General features: G+C 49.0%; 1 protein-coding gene across 7 annotated transcripts in view; it reads right to left on the bottom strand.

Annotated features, from left to right (window-relative positions):
• LOC134461248 (bromodomain adjacent to zinc finger domain protein 2B-like) overlaps window positions 1-18,379 on the bottom strand; it is a 108,399-nt gene that overhangs the window by 10,282 nt on the left and 79,738 nt on the right. For 3 of the 7 annotated variants that reach the window (XM_063214037.1, XM_063214039.1, XM_063214035.1), the window contains exons 18-29: window positions 17,136-17,201; window positions 15,616-15,660; window positions 15,003-15,035; window positions 11,614-11,679; window positions 10,484-10,624; window positions 7,870-8,124; window positions 6,202-6,431; window positions 5,028-5,102; window positions 4,352-4,586; window positions 3,439-3,501; window positions 2,704-2,848; window positions 640-1,574 (exon numbers count right to left, since the gene is read on the bottom strand). In XM_063214037.1, the coding sequence (XP_063070107.1) occupies window positions 640-1,574; window positions 2,704-2,848; window positions 3,439-3,501; window positions 4,352-4,586; window positions 5,028-5,102; window positions 6,202-6,431; window positions 7,870-8,124; window positions 10,484-10,624; window positions 11,614-11,679; window positions 15,003-15,035; window positions 15,616-15,660; window positions 17,136-17,201 (2,289 nt within the window). The remainder of the gene's footprint in view (window positions 1-639; window positions 1,575-2,703; window positions 2,849-3,438; window positions 3,502-4,351; window positions 4,587-5,027; window positions 5,103-6,201; window positions 6,432-7,869; window positions 8,125-10,483; window positions 10,625-11,613; window positions 11,680-15,002; window positions 15,036-15,615; window positions 15,661-17,135; window positions 17,202-18,379) is intronic. The other 4 variants (XM_063214041.1, XM_063214036.1, XM_063214040.1 and 1 more) reach the window with 2 other exon arrangements.

An 18,379-nucleotide genomic window follows, 5' to 3' on the forward strand; every position in this document is an offset into this window, starting at 1 on the left:
GAAACACTTTGGAATACTTTTGTACTTTCAGGCACATTTTTGTCTTGCTTTCTGTCATGGAAGCACGTCAAAGTTATAAGGACCATCTTGTTCCTAGCTCCTTGCCTACTACCCCACAGGTGATTTTAGACACTATTCCTGAGCTCTTTCAGCCTGGAGTTGAACAAAATGAAGATGAAAAAAGCATGGCCTGCTTTACTTACTCTACCGTACTACTCTACCACTCATCAATGCGGTACTGATTTTATTATTCACTCATTTTGTAAGCTAGAACAGATTGCATACTGTAGAGTGTACAGGCTCAAAGACCACACTTTGGTTCTCAGCTAAAAGCTGCTCAATACCCACGTGAACAGAAAAAAACACAAACGGAATGTGTTTTGCCCCGTGCTCCAGATAAATAAGTGTCTAAACTTCCAACGTGGATTTTGGAGGACATTTCATTTACACAACTCTTTCTGTTGCTGTGATGTAGATCAGTAAAACCCTGCCTGCCTGCCTGCCTGTCTGTAGGCCTGCCTGTCATTTCCCTGAAACATCCTAACAATTGCAGAAGCAGAAGCAACATGAAAGGGGAGGGCGGGCGGCGGCCCAGGCATGCAGGATGACAGATTGGATGACACGGGGGTGTGCGCGCACCTGCAGAGGCGATAATGGGAAGTTATTGATCGACGAGGCAGAGCCGCCAGGGTTGCCGGGGCTTGGAGAGGCCGACATGGAGGAGGAGGCCGAGGCAGTGGAGGCGGCGGCAGTGGGTAGAGGCGGTGGAGGGTTGGGGGACAGGGAGGAGGGCGACTTGGGCCGGAGGGCTGAGGCGGTGCTGGGCTGGCTGGGGGAGGTGGAGGTGCAGCTACTGCCTGGTGGTAGCGGTAGCGTTGCCGACGGTGGCGTGCGGCCGGCCGTGAGAGAGGCGTTGTCGCAGGGCGAGCGCGGCAGCAGGCTGAACCAGTGGCCGCTCTTCTCCGTCAGCACACGGAACAGCTGGTCGTTGGGCAAGAGCGACGGCGGGTACCCGGCTCCGCCAGGCACAGGACCCAGGCCTGGAGCGGCACCTTTAGCACCAGGCCCGTTGAGGTATGTAGGAGCGTTAGGTCCGCTGAGGTCCAGCTTGGCCTGCACCAGTGGGGCCGGCTGGGCGGACGCGGCCGTGGGGCTGCTGGGGAAGACGGTAGGCGTGATGGACGGCGAGCAGGCTGAGCCCGTCCCTCCTCCCCCGGCTATGGGGCTGCCGTTGTGGCTGTGTGACGGAGTGCTGGCCTGCTCCGGGGACATCTTGGCCACCTCCAGCAGCTTGCTGAGCTTGGAGAAGGAGCCGGGCTTCTGGAGGAAGAGGTTGAGGGAGTCCTTGTCCCCGGCCGGGAACCGATGATGCCGCCCACCCTCGTCCTCGTCGGCCTCCTCTGGGGAGGGGGTCTCGCGCTCCTGCTTGATCTCGGGGCTCATGGGGGTGGCCAGGGGCTTCTTGTCCTCGTGCGTCTCCTCTTCGTCCTCCTCTTCCTCCATGGGCTCCTCCTTCACCTGGACTGATTCGGTGTTGCGTGCGCGCTCACGCTCCTTCTCGAGCTCCTCAGCTCCTGCAGGAAAAACAGATCAGCAGTACATCTCAATAAGTGTAATAACAAACAGATCAGTATAACATCTCAATAAGTGTAATAACACAAACAGATCAGTATAACATCTCAATAAGTGTAATAACACAAACAGCATCCATTTCTTATAGTGACTCTACTATACACCACACTACAAGCACAGCACCCAGGGGTAAACGACAACATTAGCTTTGAGTTCAACTAAATCGCACGTGTGATCAAGGGGCAGCCATGACAACAACACCACGGGAGCTGTGTGTAGGGACAGTGGCATTCTCGGGGGACCTCAGTAGTACTACTGTACATGCAAGTACTGGATTAGAACCAGCGATACTCAAAACACAACACCTCGCTACTTTGCCAGACAACTACGGACCCACTTTATACTGACGCACTCCTGGAGTAAATCAGTGTAGTCGATACAGGATATGCATACAATATGGCTAGCCATGGAAAACATTCAAAGGTCATCAGAGCATGAACTCCCTATAAAAGAAAAGAGGGGGGGGGTTCTTACACCTGTTCAAAAAGGGAAAAATATACCATGACGACGCAACTCCAATAAATGTCATGTTTCAATGTCAGAGTGCGGCGTTTCAATCTTTTCCACATTTACAGGCGTGTCGGTCACACCTGTGAAAGCGTATTTTATTCCTCTATAAAGAGGCGGTGTTGAAGTGCTGAAATGTTGAATGGCCGACCTTCTCCCCCCATGTTCCATGCCCTCTATGAAGATGCTGCCACTACACTAGGCTTTAACTCTCTTAGTTTCACAGCAGACACAACGGACACCAGTGTCAGTATGGTGTATGGGGTGTGTGTATGTGTGTGTGTGTGTGTGTGTGTGTGTGTGTGTGTGTGTGTGTGTGTGTGTGTGTGTGTGTGTGTGTGTGTGTGTATGTTTGTATGTTTGTGAAACAGAGAGATGGCAGACCTGTAAGTCATTGTGTGGTATGGTGTGTGTGTGTGTGTGTGTGTGTGTGTGTGTGTGTGTGTGTGTGTGTGTGTGTGTGTGTGTGTGTGTGTGTGTGTGTGTGTGTGTGTGTGTGTGTGTGTGTGTACCATACAAAATATCTAGTTAAATGGTTGTGTGTTGCAGTGGCTAAGTGCTGACCTTCTCCGCTCTCCATCCCCTCCACAAAGATGCCTCCACACTGGGGCAGCACCCAGTAGCGCCGCCTGTAGCGATCCTGGCCAAACATCATGGAGCGCAGACACCCCGACGACTCAAACAGCTTACGCCGCACCTGGATCTGTTGCTGAAGGAGGAGGGGCGAGAAAATTGGAAGAGAGGGGTAGAGGGAGTGGGGGGTTGGGGGGGAAGCAGGAGATTTATCCTCTGTGGTCATTTTCACAATGAATAACTGTTAAAGCTCAGAAATAACTATAACATATAGTATTATTGTATGTCTAGCTGTATATTGTATTGTGTCTACATACTGTAATTGTCGGTTTCATTTATGCAACAATTGCTTTGGCGAAGTTAATCTGCGCAATTATTTGTCATGCCAACAAAGTATATTTGAAATTTGAGTTGAGAGAGGAAGAGGTACACAGAGGAGAGGCAGAAGCATACACAAAGATAGATAAAAGAGAGAGAGAGAGGATGACAGAGATGAAACTAGAGAGACCACATTTCAATTCAGTCCAGTCCGCAGCTCAAGATATCTCATTAATCCTACAACCGATTTATTTCCCAGCTATCTTTTAACTCGATACAGCAGCTAATCCGGTTAGTCTGAAATGAATTATGACTTATGAGTAGTGTTAGTGTGTGTGTGTGTGTAGGGCTCCCCTCTGGTCACGCCACTGCCCATGATTTCCAGCTTTAATCCTGGCTAATGTTTACCTTGGACAGTTTCTCGATCTGTTTCTCCAACTCCTCCACGCTGACGCCCTGCTCCCCTTCATCCTGCATTGAGTGGAGAGAAGAGAGAAGAGAGAAGAGAGGAGAGAGGAGAGAGGAGAGAGGAGAGAGGAGAGAGAGGAGAGAGGAGAGGAAAGAAGAGAGAAGAGAGAAGAGAGAGGAGAGAGGAGAGAAGAGAGGAGAGGGGAGAGGGGAGAGGATAGAGGAGAGAGGAGAGAGGAGAGAGGAGAGAGAGGAGAGGAGGGAGACGAGAGAGGAGAAAGGAGAGAGGAGAGAGAGGAGAGAGGAGAGAGAGGAGAGAGGAGAGAGGAGAGAGGAGAGAGAGGAGAGAGGAGAGAAGCACATCTTAATGGTGGGCAGTGGCCGAACAATTGCAAACAGGGCCCCTAGACAAAACACTACTAGGGCCCCACATATGGCCTGCCAACCAAGCTCATAATAGGGCCCCCACCACAAATACGGGAGGGCCCTGGGCCCAGGGGCAAATGCCCTGCTCTCCCCCCTTATAGCTCTGCCCGTGATGGTGGAGCTAGATGACCGTGACATTTCCAAGAAGATCCGCAAACATATTAGTCATTCTGTTATTCCACCTACACAGACTTGCACACACACATAGGCTGTACAGTGGAGCACACGTACACGCGCGCACACGTACACACACACACGTACACACACACGCACACAGGATGCAGGGAGGAAAACAAATTTGCACCAGCCACCAACCAAATGCAGCTAAAAAAAACTAAAATAATAACTAACTGTTGAATGGCTGTAAAATACTAAATGTTAATTTGTTGGTGTGTGCTAAATATTCACTGTTAATTCCCACCCCTGACACTCACACTCACACTCACACACAGTGGAAATGCATTTAAAAACCCCTAAATGATGATACCTCGTCGTCGCAGGTCTCCACCTTCTTTCCCTTCTTCACCACCTCATCATCCTCATCCTCATCTTCGTCCCCCTGCTCGTCGCTGTCCTCGTCGTCGTCCTCGTCGTCGTCGCTGTCCCCGGCTTTCCTCTTGCGCTTGCGGCCCCCTGCGCCGGGGGTGCCCACGGAGGCCGTCTCCTCCCCGCCCATGTTGCTGTCCCTCTTGCCCGTGCGCTTGGCGTAGATGCTCCGGAACCTGAGCGGATGGAAGGGTGGATGGAGGGATAGCACAGCGGAGCATAGAGGAGAGATGATGAGAGGCGCTCAGAATGACAAGCGTAGAAGTAGACAAGACGGCCATCATGGGATTGCAGAATACACACACACAAGCACACACATACACATTCACGTACTAGACACACACAAACACAGACACACAGACACACATAGACACACAGACACACAGACACACAGACACATAGACACACAGACACACAGACACACAGACACACAGACACACAGACACACAGACACAGACACACAGACACACACACACACACTCTTTATGGTGCTGCATTATGCATTATATGCCAGCAGGCAAAAAAAAAATGTGGCAGCCAACCAGCCCTGTGCTGTGCCTAGTAGTGCATCCAAATGCAGAGAGAGAGAGCGAGGCCTTGGAGGAGATGATACTCACTTGCGAAGCTTGCCCTCAATCACCCACTTGTCTCGCCTCAAGTTTGTCATGTGATCGATGTTTTTGTCAATCTCACTGCAGGGGAGAGATGGAAAGGGGAAGCAAGGGGAGGGGAGAAGAGAGAGAGGGAGGGAGGGAGAGAAAGAGACAGAAAGAGAAAGAGAGAGAGAGAGAGAGACAGAGACAGAGTGTGTTCAGTTCTCGTCTCCGCCTGTCTTTGTTTACATTTGTATTTGCATGGAGGAGGCTGGGCTCAAGAGCAAACAATGTCAAGTGGCAGGTGCACAGCGCGACTGAATGCTAAGCAACAGTAGCAGTAGAGTCGCCGTTTTTTTTTTGATGATGTGCGTCAGTCAGTCAGGCGACTGCATGCATGCATGCACGGATGGATTCTTGTGCACCGCACCTCGCAGGCAGCCTGATAAACGTCACTACCAGCAGGCTTTCTGGCTTCTCTTTAGTTCTTTAGAGCAGCCAGTGCGAGTTACAAGCCCTCCCTCCTGAGATGAGGCACTAGGCGTCTAGCAAATTCCCACTACGTTAATTAGGGTTGTTTGTTTCAGTGCTTCAGAAGGCGTATTTTATTTATATAATTTTTGTTTGCACTCAGATCTAAATGTCACCAAGGACTATATATGCATTCCTACCGCCATCTCTGACAAAATAATGACTATGGCCATCCTCATAATGACTTCCCAATGGTTGAACACATTTCTGTATAATCTTTTGTCATACTGTACTGTCATCTGCACATATATAGATGTCGCTGAATTTCAACGTCAGGTTGTTCTTTTAATTACAACGAACTCAGTTTAGCACAGTTTAAGGAATATTATACAAGATCTATTATAGATTACACAAGAATTGGAAATACAGATACAAATAGACAGACACTTATCGCAAATCACTCAAGCTAAATTCACACCAATGAAATAATTCGCTACTAGTCACTTTTGATGAAAGGGATCTGCCAAATATAATGTCATGTAATGCAATGCAATGTAATTCAAGAATTCTGAATAAATTATAATCATTCAGCGGTAATTCCCATCTTAATTCTAAATGTGTGCATCCTTCAGACTAAACCCATTTGCATTCTGTCCCTCTACCAGCAGAGTGCGCCGTGTGCCCCAGCCAGCAGAGCAGAGTCTGGCCTCCAGTGAGTGTTACTCACCTGACCACGCTCTTGCTGCCGGCCAGCTCGTTGACCAGGAAGGCCAGCATGGAGGCCTTCTGGGCGGGCGTGTGGGCCAGGAAGGCCTTGGTCCTCAGGCTCTGGGCCAGCGCGCACAGCTCCGTCTGCAGGGGGCCGCAGTGGGCCTCCATGTAGATGTGGAGCACCTCCGACACGTTGTCAGGGTTGATGCTGACGTTCGTCAGGTGCTCCCCCAGGGCCGTCTTAGCCTGGATGTGGAAAAACATGAAGGGAGGGGGGAGAGAGAGAGAGAGAGAGAGAGAGAGAGAGAGAGAGAGAGAGAGAGAGAGAGAGAGAGAGAGAGAGAGAGAGAGAGAGAGAGAGAGAGAGAGAGAGAGAGAAGAGCGAGAGATTAGTCATCTGAAGTCATTCACAAAATTATTATTCAAGTTCAGATGCTTACAAATTTCACATTTCTTGTGTTTATGTATGGTGGTTATATCTTCTATAACGTCTATGTACGTGCTGTATTTATTTGCTTCAGTAAGTGAGAACCATACAGACCGAGGGAGGTGAGAGAGAAAGCAGCAAAAAAAAACTTCCAAGACTGCCATTTTCTAATTTTCAAAGGCCTCCCAAAAATAATTCCCTTCCTATCATTGCCACAAAGATGAAGCCTTCTCTAATTTCCCCCACGCAAAGTTCTTTTGGAGAAATAATCGAAAGCCCTAATGAAAAAAGAGAAAGAGAACAGCGTGACTAACTCTCGAAGATTAAGCGTGGGTGAAATTGCTTTGGGAATGAACCAAAAATTTCTGCTCTTATTGTAGATACCCTGTTAAGAACTCCAAACACAGTTAGCCTGTGAGCCAGATAAGCGCTATTCATTTAGCCATACTGAACTCAGACACTGATAACAAGCCTGCATGTGTGTTGTGATCATGATAGTGAGTGTGGGCTTGTGTAGCAAGCAGAACTGTACAGTGCTCGCACGCCAAGTGCTCCTTCCCGTGACATGCTCACTACACTACAAGTGTCGAAAGAAATGCTGCGTTGACAGTGTCAAACTTACTACTGTGCCTTTACCTACAGCAAACATGAGCATGCAAAGGAATGCAGTCCTGGCAGTTATTATTATAATTGTAACTATAATAATAATAATAACTATTACTATTTTAACCTATAATCACCCATTAGATTACCTGTAAGTACATTGGGTTAAAAATGTATGTTGCTTGCTTATAGTGTTTTATCCAAGATTTCCATGGACGCAAACTACAATTTTCTACAATACAGATGGCGCTTGAAAATTAAGACACAGATGCAATCACAACATCTGCACGTTAAGTAGGGTTGCAAGTGTTTGTTCCTCAAATATTAAAAAATGATTGTGTGTAATGCAATAGCCTAAGTCACAAGGGGCGTTTGGTTGACCAGGTTAACAGGTGCTGTTTGGCAAAGCGAAAAGGAATCTTCCTCCATAAACCAAGAAAGAGGGGTAAATCACCACACACTGGTCTTCTCTGATTTACTGAAAGTTTCATTTGGCTGTGTGTTTGTTGACAATGCTGTTGTTTGACAATGTTTTTTAAGAAATCAATGGAAAAAAAAGAAAGAAAAGAAAAGAAAAACTTTTGGTGAAAAGTGTGCTTTGCTGCCGCTTCATCAGGTTCCCTGTGTTCACACTCACTCTGACAGGAAGCTTACCCTGTGTCCTGGTGGCAGGCCGGGGTCCGACACAGCGGCCGAGAGCATGCGCACCAGCAGGTCCTGGATCTGCTGAGCGCCCGGTCCCGTGTTCAGGAGCCCCTCCTGCAGCGCGCCCAGGCCAGGCACGTCCGCCGCGGGGTCGATGCCCAGCACGTGGCCGAAGCTGCGCAGGAACTGCAGAGCCATCAGACACTCGGCAAAGGTGGCACCTGGCAGCAGCAGACCCGGCACTCGCAGGAGGTCAGGCAGAGGCTGATGGAGGGAGAGAGAGAGAGAGAGAGAGAGAGAGAGAGAGAGAGAGAGAGAGAGAGAGAGAGAGAGAGAGAGAGAGAGAGAGAGAGAGAGAGAGAGAGAGAGAGAGAGAGAGAGAGCAATTAGTTTGGAGTTTTGTATGGAAAAAATACATAGGAAAGATTGACCCTCAAGGAAACAGGAGTGGGAGAGGACAGAAGAGAAAGTCACTGAAGGGGGGAGAAAAGTAGGCAGGTTCCTGAGGCTCGTACACAGGGAGACATAAAGGCAAAAGCGTGGAGGTGTAGAGGATGTAAAAATCAGCTGCGTGTGCAATGCATCCTCCCTCCCCTACCGCCCCCTCGCCCATAAATCCACAAATGAAGTCATCCGATATATTTCGGCGCCTGCTCCCCCACACAGCCATTGCCAGGAGGCTATTGTTCTCCTCAATAACCGCCCCAGTTGCCTGCCTGCCTGGCTGGGGAGGGACAGAGGGACGGGATGAGAGCATATGGTGAGTTGGGTTTGGTTAGTGGGGTGGGTGGGTGAGGTAATGCTCTCCTTTTGTGAGACACAACTGACACCCAAGGAGCCAAGGCGGGCCCTTTGCAGGAAGCAAGCAAAAGCGAGCTCCCATACCATCGCATGGAAATAATCACCAGGGGCTTGGCTGCCTCTGTTAAGCTCCTCTCAGCCTACTCTTGGCCTGCCTTGGCGTTGGCTTAGCCTGTTTGGGGCTGGCGTGTCTTGGCTGTACACTTGCCGGCCGGATGCAAAGTGAGTCACAGTGTCACCACGTGATGGCAGCACACTGACCCGGCAAAGACCTCCTCCACTCAGCCAATCGGCATCCACCCACCCACCCACAAACCCACTTATTTCCATCCACCCCTCTTTCCCATCCCAGTGCAACTCAATATGGCAGATAGTATCTGGTGGTGCAAGAGTGTCATCCTGCACGCCCTGCCTGCCAAAGAGGGCCTGAGGAGGAGCCAGTGAGACTGTGAGCAAGGGGAACGCTAGCCAGCCAGCCAGCCAGCCAGCCAGCCTCAGACCATCCAGCACCAGAGAGTCAGTCACTCAGCGCTCCTCAGGATAGTTTACACTCCACAACACACCCCTGGCACTGGCAGGCAGCTTAAGGTGGGAGGGGAAATTAGCTGCTGTCGGATACGGATACGGATAAAAAGAGCATGTGAACGCCGGTGGGGACAGGGGGATTTGTGTGTGTGAGTGTGTGAGTGTGAGTGTGAGTGTGAGTGTGAGTGGTGTCTAAAGGGAAATGTATGTGCAACAGGAGAATGCACAAATGTTTAAAAGATGTATTTAAGGAAGGGAACATACTGAATGTGTTAATGTATTGAAAGTAAGGTGGGAGTGTATTGGATTTGCTGAGGTTCTGACTGTGGAGCAAGAAGGACTATTGGCTCCCCTTCCTGTACCCCTTGACCCCCGCCAGCCCGCCACGCATGGGCGTGCTTTATGGCCCTCCTCCCACTCTGTCCATCTTCCAGCCATGATGGGCTCCTTGTGTCCATGTGTGTGGTTTAGGGTGTCGGAGACAGTAAGGATGGCATGGAGGTGGAATTATGACCCTCGCGCGTCACTCCTCGATCCATCCATGCATGGCTCCATCCATTTGTCTGGCCAGGGGGAACGGTACAGTGGGAGGGCCATGAGTGGTGGCTGGCTGGTGAGGCCGCCTTATTATGCTCCTTCTCCCACTCTGTCCACGTGTGATCCTATGCACATGATTCTATGTCTACTGTATGGTGCCTGGCTAGGGGGTAAAGATGGTGGGGTAGGGTGGCGTGTGTTAAGGCTAATGGTTCTACCTCTGCGGTCTGTTGCGTCTACCTTGTGGTCTGCGAGGCTTCTATTGTACAACTAGGTATTTGGCTACACAGTGTTGAGCCTGTAGAGTCGGTAGGCTTCTACATTACTAGTTATTTGGCTAAAGGGTTAGCGGAGTGGAGTTTACCTCGTGGTCTGCGAGGCACATGTCCTCGGTAGGCTTCTACTGTGCTTCACACTTGGCAGGAGGGTTAAGGCTGTGGAGTCTACCTTGTGGTCTGGAAGGGACTTCAACATAACTAGGTATTTGGCTACAGGTCAGGCTGTTGTGTTGTTAGTGTTGAGGCTGTTCAGTGTACAGTACCTTGTGGTTTGCGAGGCACATGTCCTCGGTAGGCTTCTACTGTACGACCAGGTGTTTGGCTACAGGGTTGAGGCTGTGGGGTCTACCTTGTGGTCTGGAAGGGGCTTCTACATTACTAGGTGTTTGGCTACAGGGTTGAGGCTGTGGGGTCTACCTTGTGGTCTGGAAGGGGCTTCTACATTACTAGGTGTTTGGCTACAGGGTGAGTGCTGTGTTTACCTTGTGGTCTGCGAGGCACATGTCCTCTGTGGGCTTCTTGAGCTCCTTGGCCATCTCCAGCTCCAGCCTCCTCAGCTCCAGCTTGCGCTCCTTATTCAGACGCTTCTCATCGCGCTTCTCCTGCTTCACACGCTCCTTCTCCTGGAGGAGGACCAGGGAGGGAGGGAGGAGGAGAGAGAGGGAGAGAGAGAGAGAGGGCGAGAGAGAGAGAAAGAAAGATAGATACAGAGAGAAAGACAGAAAGAGAGAGGGAGAGAGAGAGAGAGAGAGAGAGAGAGAAAGAGAGAGAGAGAGAGAGAGAGAGAGAGAGAGAGAGAGAGAGTTAACAGTGCGTGCTATCGCCGCCACAGCAGACAATCGAGTTAAGGATTATGTCATTACGATTCAGCGGGCCTCTCGCTTATAAATTGCGACGCCCTTTTTTGCGCAGGAAATTGCTGCGAGGCCGGATTCTCAGTTTTATTCACAGTCCATATACTCATGGGGGAAGGGGGAGGGGAAGGAGGGAGAGAGGGTGAAGGATCGGGGGTGGCAATAGGAGTGAGAGGAGGAGGAGGAGGAGGAGAGGAGGAGGAGGAGAGGAGGAGGAGAAGAGAAGGAGAGGAGGAGAGGAGGGGGGTAAAAAAAAGAGGTAGGGATGGGTGGAGAAAGGGGAGGATGAGACAGAAGGGATTGGAGAGGAGAGGAAAGGAGAAAAGAGGGTATAGGAGCAGGGTTTGATGACTAGCCTGAAAGAGTATGACAAAGAGGGGCGGAGGAGAGTGTGACGGAGAGGAAGAGGAGGAGGAGAAGGAGGAGGAGGAAGAAGAAGTAGTGGAGGGTAAGGGCAAGGTGAGACAGAGAGAGATGGATAGTGAGTGAGTCTGTGTGTATGAGTGAGAGAGAGAGAGAGAGAGAGAGAGAGAGAGAGAGAGAGAGAGAGAGAGAGAGAGAGAGAGAGAGAGAGAAAGAAAGAGAGAGAGCACTTCACTGTATGTGCATGACCGAGTGAGAGAGAGAGAGGGAGGAAGTGTGTGTGTGTGTGTGTGTGTGTGTGTGTGTGTGTGTGTGTGTGTGTGTGTGTGTGTGTGTGTGTGTGTGTGTGTGTGTGTGTGTGTGTGTCAGGGCAGAAGTGGGCAGGGCGTACGTACTTCAGCTTTCTTGCGGGCCTCCACTGCCTTCATGAGCATCATGTGCTGCCGCCTCCTCTCCCGCTCCTGACAACAGCACAAACACATCAGCCATCAGAGACACAGAGCCAGGCATGAGGGAAGAGGCAGAAGAGAGGAGAGGACAGGAGACAGAGAGAGGAAAGAGAGAGGAAAGAGAAAGCATATGAGAGAGAGAGAGAGAGAGAGAGAGAGAGAGAGAGAGAGAGAGAGAGAGAGAGAGAGAGAGAGAGAGCATATGAGAGAGAGAGAAAGAGAGCAAGAGACAAGCAGAGAGAAACAGAGAGAGTGGAGAGAAGAGGAGACAGAGAGAGGAAAGAGAAAGCATATGAGAGAGAGAGAGCACATGAGAGAGAAAGAGAGAGAGACAGACAGACAGAGAGAAACAGAGAGAGGGTAGAGAAAAGTGGCAGATGAAAAAGATGAAAGGAGAAGAGCTGATTCCAGTAGAGTGTGAGAGAAGAGAGAAAGGAAAAACAGGAAACCGCGAGAGGAGAAGAGAAGAGAACAGAAGAGAGGAGAGCATGCATCTTGATGTGGACACGAAACAAAAACACAAATCGACACAAACAAATACAGCACAGCAGGGAAGGAGAAATAAAATGGAACCAATAACAGAAGCAACACAAATAAACACAGCGAGAGAGTGAGAGAGAGCAAGAAGACAAAATAAAAGACGACAACAAAAAAAAAGGTCTGGCTTGCTTGGTGGATTATCCAGAAGGAGCTTACAGCGAACAACAACAACGACAACACAACAACATCAGTGGTGGCGAATGCATGTGTGTGCATGTGTGAGGTAGGAGTCAGCCCATAAGTCCAACAATAAGCCATAGAGGAGCACAACAAGAATCCCATTGGTCCGACATCTCATTAGTCCGACATAAGTGTGCGATGCTCAGGCCACTGGGTTAGGCTACATGTGACCAAGGCTTTTCAGACAACAAAAAAATAAATGTGCAAAAACACGCCTCTACTGGCAGTTACGATTAGGAATTGTTTTGGTTTGGGCAAAGTTGAACTTTTCAGTTGCATACTAATTGCATACTGACAGAACATGCCTTTACTGACAGTTAGGGTTAGGAATTGTTTTAGTTTGGGCATAGTTTAACGTGTGTGTGGTCAGACTAATGGGTCTCTTTTTTAAAGACTCAGCGGTCAATTGTCGAACTAATGGGATGTCGGGCTGATGGGCTATTGGACCAATAACATGGGGCCGTGAGGTGTAGGTGAGTGAGTGGGTGAGTGGGTGGTGAGGCAAAAGTTATGAGGGGGGGGCAATGTGGTGGAGTCTGGGGGGGAGGTTCAGCGGAGGAGGCAGCGTGAGGAGAAAGCATAACAGTGGTGAGTTAGCGTTTCGGCTCGGAGACCTGTTCACAGCACAGGCAGCCAGTGCGCACGGAGCGGAAGCCAAAAAAAAAAAACAGGCCTGGAAGCTAGCGGTCAGTCAGTCAGTCAGTCAGAGTCAGCAGCGACAACATCTGCATCTGGTACTGGGGGAGGGAGAGAGGGATCGAGGGGTTGTTGGAGGGAGGGAGGGAGGTGCTGGGTGGTGGTTGTGGAGGTGGGGAGGGAGGAGGGTGTTGGTCGTGTGGTGTGAGAGGGAGGGGAGGGTCTCGGAGTAGGAAACTTTTTCAATTACGCCATGTGTTATCCATTAAGCCGGAGGCTACCAGGGGCCTGTTTGTCATCTCTCGCTACAAAGGAAGTACAATTAAAAAAGCCGGGGAGAGAGAGAGAGAGAGAGAGAGAGAGAGAGAGAGAAAGAGAGAAAGAGAGAAGGGGAGTGTTTTAAATGGGCTTTGTGGAAATAAGCTCAGCTCGGTAGTCGCCGTCGCGATCAATGGCCTCTCCCTTCTCCCTGAATTAAGATTTCAGGCAAACGCATGAATAATGGCGAGCTACTTTTAATAGTTTATGGATTAAAAAGGAAAGCAGGACCTGGGCTGAGAGAGAGAGAGAGAGAGAGAGAGAGAGAGAGAGAGAGAGAGAGAGAGAGAGAGAGAGAGAGAGAGAGAGAGAGAGAGGGGGAGAGAGAGAGAGAGAGAGGGAGAGAGAGGAAGAGTGAGGGAGAGAGATGGGGAGAGAGAGGGAGAGAGAGGGAGGGAGAGAGAGAGAGTGAGAGGGGAGGCTTGAGAGACAAAAATCTTTATCTGTGCTGGAGCGGGGTCGGTCCGAGGGGATGGATGATTTCCGGCTGTGTGCCGCCTCCACTCGTTTTCTCCGGGAGAGAGAGGAGGAGAGAAAGAGAGAGGGAGAGAGAGAGTGCGAGAGAGAAAGAGCGAGAGCGAGAGAGAGAGAGAAAGAGAGCGAGAGCGTGGCTCAGCGTTCGGACAGCTCGTTCCCCTACTCTCATCTCTTAAGTGCTTTTCTGAAAGGACGGAGCACGACACTGCCACAACAAGACAATACACTGCGTGCCTGATGCTGTGTGAGCGTCCATCTGGGAGAGAGCCGTTTGTGTGTGTGTGTGTGTGTGTGTGTGTGTGTGTGTGTGTGTGTGTGTGTGTGTGTGTGTGTGTGTGTGTGTGTGTGTGTGTGTGTGTGTGTGTGTGTGTGTGTGTGTGTGTGTGTGTGTGTGTGTGTGTATATTTTTGTTTGAATCTGAATGCACAGCAACATGCATCAATGTCTGTCTGCCTACATGTGTTAGAGAGAGAGAGAGAGGGGGGGGGGGGTTTGGAGTGTATTTGTGTTGAGCGTTGAAGGTCCTGCAGGGGTGGAGTGGAAAGCTCTCATATATCAAACCCAAAACGAGTGAGGATTGGAATGAAGGAGTGCCTCCCTGATGCTGGGGATTTGGGGCTGGGGGGGCTGGGGGTGGGTCAGCGGGCGTACGCACGGGACAGCTGCTTCTCAGGCTGGGTTAGGAGGGGTGGTAAAGGGGGTGAGGTTGGGGGGGTGCACTTTTATGGGGCCGGTAGACGTTCACCCCAACTTCAAAAGGAACACTGCAGGCCATCATGTACTGGGACACCGAAATGTACAAGCAAAACCAAATGAAAACGGAAATAAAACTGATCATTCCACAATGACATGGAACACTTATTTTTGTGAACAGTGAGGGTGCATTCAAGACTGATGGAACAACCACAACAGACATTTTTTTCAGGTGAAAACGGGAACTTTGGGGAAAGAATTTTGGGGCTAACAATGATAATAGATGTGGGCCATTTTTTTTTGGTCTGGCAGAGATTACCAAGCAGATGTAGGCAATGCATGTTTTTGTTTGCTGGGAAAGCCATGCAGAGGGGTAATGTAGAATGACAGCAGCCACGGCTACGACTTGTGATGCAACTGGTGTATGGACAACCATATATCACAACCAACTCACAATGCAGATGTTAGGATGTACAAAAAAATAAACATACCCATACCATATCTAGTCTAAGCCTCTCCAACTCCTGCCAGAAAGAGTTGGCAAAGTATTACAAAAAAGGCAGGGAAAAAATGAATAAATTCAGTCACAAATCACACAAAAAGTGTTGTTTTAAAAGAATACCAAACCAACCACCCCCACACCTTTAAGACAGCCACAACCCAATACAACAAGGTTGACGAGAAAAAACTAACAAGAGGAAAAGCAGAGGGGGAAATGGAGTGGAGATAAATTATGTTTTTACTGAGTACTTTTTAAGAGTAGTTAGATCAAACACAGAATAACATTTTTTGTCCTAATGGGACAGGGAGGAAGAGGGAGAGAGGGAGAGAGAGAGAGAGAGAGAGAGAGAGAGAGAGAGAGAGAGAGAGAGAGAGAGAGAGTCAGAAAGACAGCCAGAGAGAGATAGGGCAGAAAGAGGGAGGGAGTGAGTGAGATAGAGAGAGAGAGAGAGAGAGAGAGAGAGAGAGAGAGAGAGAGAGAGAGAGAGAGAGAAGGAGGAGAGGAGGGAGGGAGGGAGGGAGGGAGAGCCAGAGAGAAAGGAGGAGGGTTGAGTGGGTGAGGAAATGAAGGGTGTGGCAGGGGTGCCGGAGTGCAATACCCACCTGGTGTTTGAGAATGACTGCCTGCTGTCTGCGCATCTCCTTCTCCTGCAGCAGGAAGCCAGCGAGGGAAGGATGGAAAAGAGGAGAGGGAGAGAAAAGATGCAGAGAAAGGAGACGGAAAGAAAGAAAAAAATCCAGCAAATTAAAAATCCAAACACATACTCTCATTTCCATTACCGGGGTAGGAGGGCGGAGATGGAAAAAAAAAAAGGCTGACACTCCAACTGGCAGGCAAAGTTATCTTTTTTTTCTTCTACTCCCTCTCTCCCTGATACTTCCCACTTTGTTTTTAGGCACTCATTCCTCTGAAGGCTTCACATCCGTCTAGTATGATTGACGGGTGTGGAGATGGGCCAGGATGCTGAACAGAGTGGAGTTGCTGGAGTCGGCCTGCATCACACAGCAGCCGCACAGCAGCCAGGGCACCAGCTTCTAGTGGTGGCACCCGTGCCAATGCTGATTATACCACAGAGAGGCGCAAGCTGGTTGGGTTTAAGCCCCCATTACACACACGCACGCACGCCCGCACACACACATACCACTCCCTTTTTCAACAATAAATAAATACATAAAACTTCCCAAAGTGGTGATTCATCAAAGAAAAAACTGGTTGGGTTTCAGGTACAGAATGCCGAGTGCACGTTCACAACTTTATGCGTAAATACATAAATAAATAAATGATTTTCAAATAGTCCCTGTCCGATTTATCTTCAAGTGTCATATCCCTGCCAAGGTGGGGTTTTTTTAGTGTTTCAGTAGGAGTTAACTTGTGCGCACAACTTTCTCGAGTTACCATCTGGGACGGTGGATTTGCTTTTCTTCCCTGTTATCAGATGGGTTCTGCCCACAGTGCAAAATAAAGTAAAGGTAAAATCCGATGCCAGTCAGGGCTTGTTTCATTCCTGCCACCCTGTGTTATGCTGTGCTGTGGTGCACTCTGAGTGGTTTGAAAGGCCAGGATCTGAACAGATCTCCAGGTTCCCTCTCTTCTAGACTGACAACATTTCAAAACTTTGCCATGACTTTTTCATGGCCTAAGGTGGCCTGGAAAACCAGCGCCAACTGCTGGACAGCAAAATGTTTTTCTTGCATTTGGTCCAATCCATTTAGGCTGGTTTATCAGGCTAGGCCTAAGGTGCATTTTCCATGACTTCCATGATATTTTCCATGGCACAGTGAATGTTTAGAATTTTGCATCCCTCTAAATATGACACATTTAAACTTACAACTTTTAACCATTCAAAAATATTGCTAATGCATTTATTGTAAAATGCGGGAGCATTCATTTGGAATTCATCATAATCGGCTAATGATGACTCAATAGAAGGCTGTACAGGTAGGTAATAATTATGTTAAAACAACATGTCATTACTTTTTCAAAAATTCCATAACATTTACAAAATTTGATGACTTTTCCAGGCCTGGAAAAAGACGTTTTCAATTTCCATGACTTTACCAGGATTTCCATGAGCGTGGGAACCCTGAATGTATTTAAGGAGAGGAGAGGCTTCTAATCGAACCTTAATGCGCTTCTCAGCCTCCAGGATTTTGGCATTGGCTGCATCCTCCTTCTTCTTCCTCTTGGCCTGCACAGACAACAGCGTGACACTCGCTCAGAACCAGTTTCATCATACGCACGCACGCACAAACACACACACACACACACACACACACACGCACAAACACACGCACAAACACACACACACACACACACACGCACAGACACACTTAAGCGCGCACATACACTTGCACGCACACAAAGGGGTTCGCTCACAAATTTTCCATTCACACATTATTGTAAGTTGCTTTGGATAAAAGCATCTGCCACTGTACAGTAAGTCTAGTGTAACACTCTCATACACACTGACCTGCACACAGGCTCACTTACAAAAACGCTTATACAGACAGACAGACAGACAGACAGACAGACAGAAACACAGACACAGACACAGACACAGACACACTAAATAAACTCTTTCAGCAAGCGAGTTGAAAAGTTTCACCACAGATATCCCTCTCACACTCCTTCCTCTTGGAGCATCATTCGGGATGCACCTCATGACCACAATAAAGCCAGAAACTTTGTTCAAACTCACGCACAAAAGCGATTACATTTAGAGGGCTTTAACCCCCGCGCCGAGTGCTCATTTTAATAAATATGACACAAAGTCAATGTCAAGGATTTTGGATTAACTTGGCAAACTGCTTGATTGAAAGGGCACGAGGAGAGGAGAGGAGAGGAGAGGAGAGAAGAGAAGGGAGGAGAGGAAAGGAGAAAAAAAAAGCTTTTTAACGCCATGAGGGTGGTGCAGTAAATGAAAATCATTACAGGGTAAGACCATTAAAATCAAAGCAAAACACTGAGGGGGGCTTAACAAAAAAAAAAAGAGTAGGAAGGGAGGAGGAAGGAATAAATTAAAGAGCAAATTCCAATATGTGGTTACGGGAGTAAAGAAAAGGAGTGAAAAAGGGCAAAAAAAAAAAAATCCGGTTAGACCCATTCGCTGACCGTGTCGACTTAAGCGGGACTTTGACTCGGTGCAACTAAAAGACGAGAGAAGAGGCCATTCGCCCGTCGTTGCCTCAGCAACAATGACAGTCAGCCAGGCACACGCACGCACACAAACCCAGAGTGCTCGGGCAGAAACTGTGCAGACAAGCATATCCAAAACAACTCCCACTCTTCTAGGGCCCAAAAAAACACTGTTTACGCCTACACGTGTGCTGGCCTTTTCACCGATAATGACTCTTGTAATTGAATAAT

Source organism: Engraulis encrasicolus, chromosome 13 (assembly GCF_034702125.1).
Source record: "Engraulis encrasicolus isolate BLACKSEA-1 chromosome 13, IST_EnEncr_1.0, whole genome shotgun sequence".
In the NCBI taxonomy this organism is placed as follows: Eukaryota; Metazoa; Chordata; class Actinopteri; order Clupeiformes; family Engraulidae; genus Engraulis; species Engraulis encrasicolus.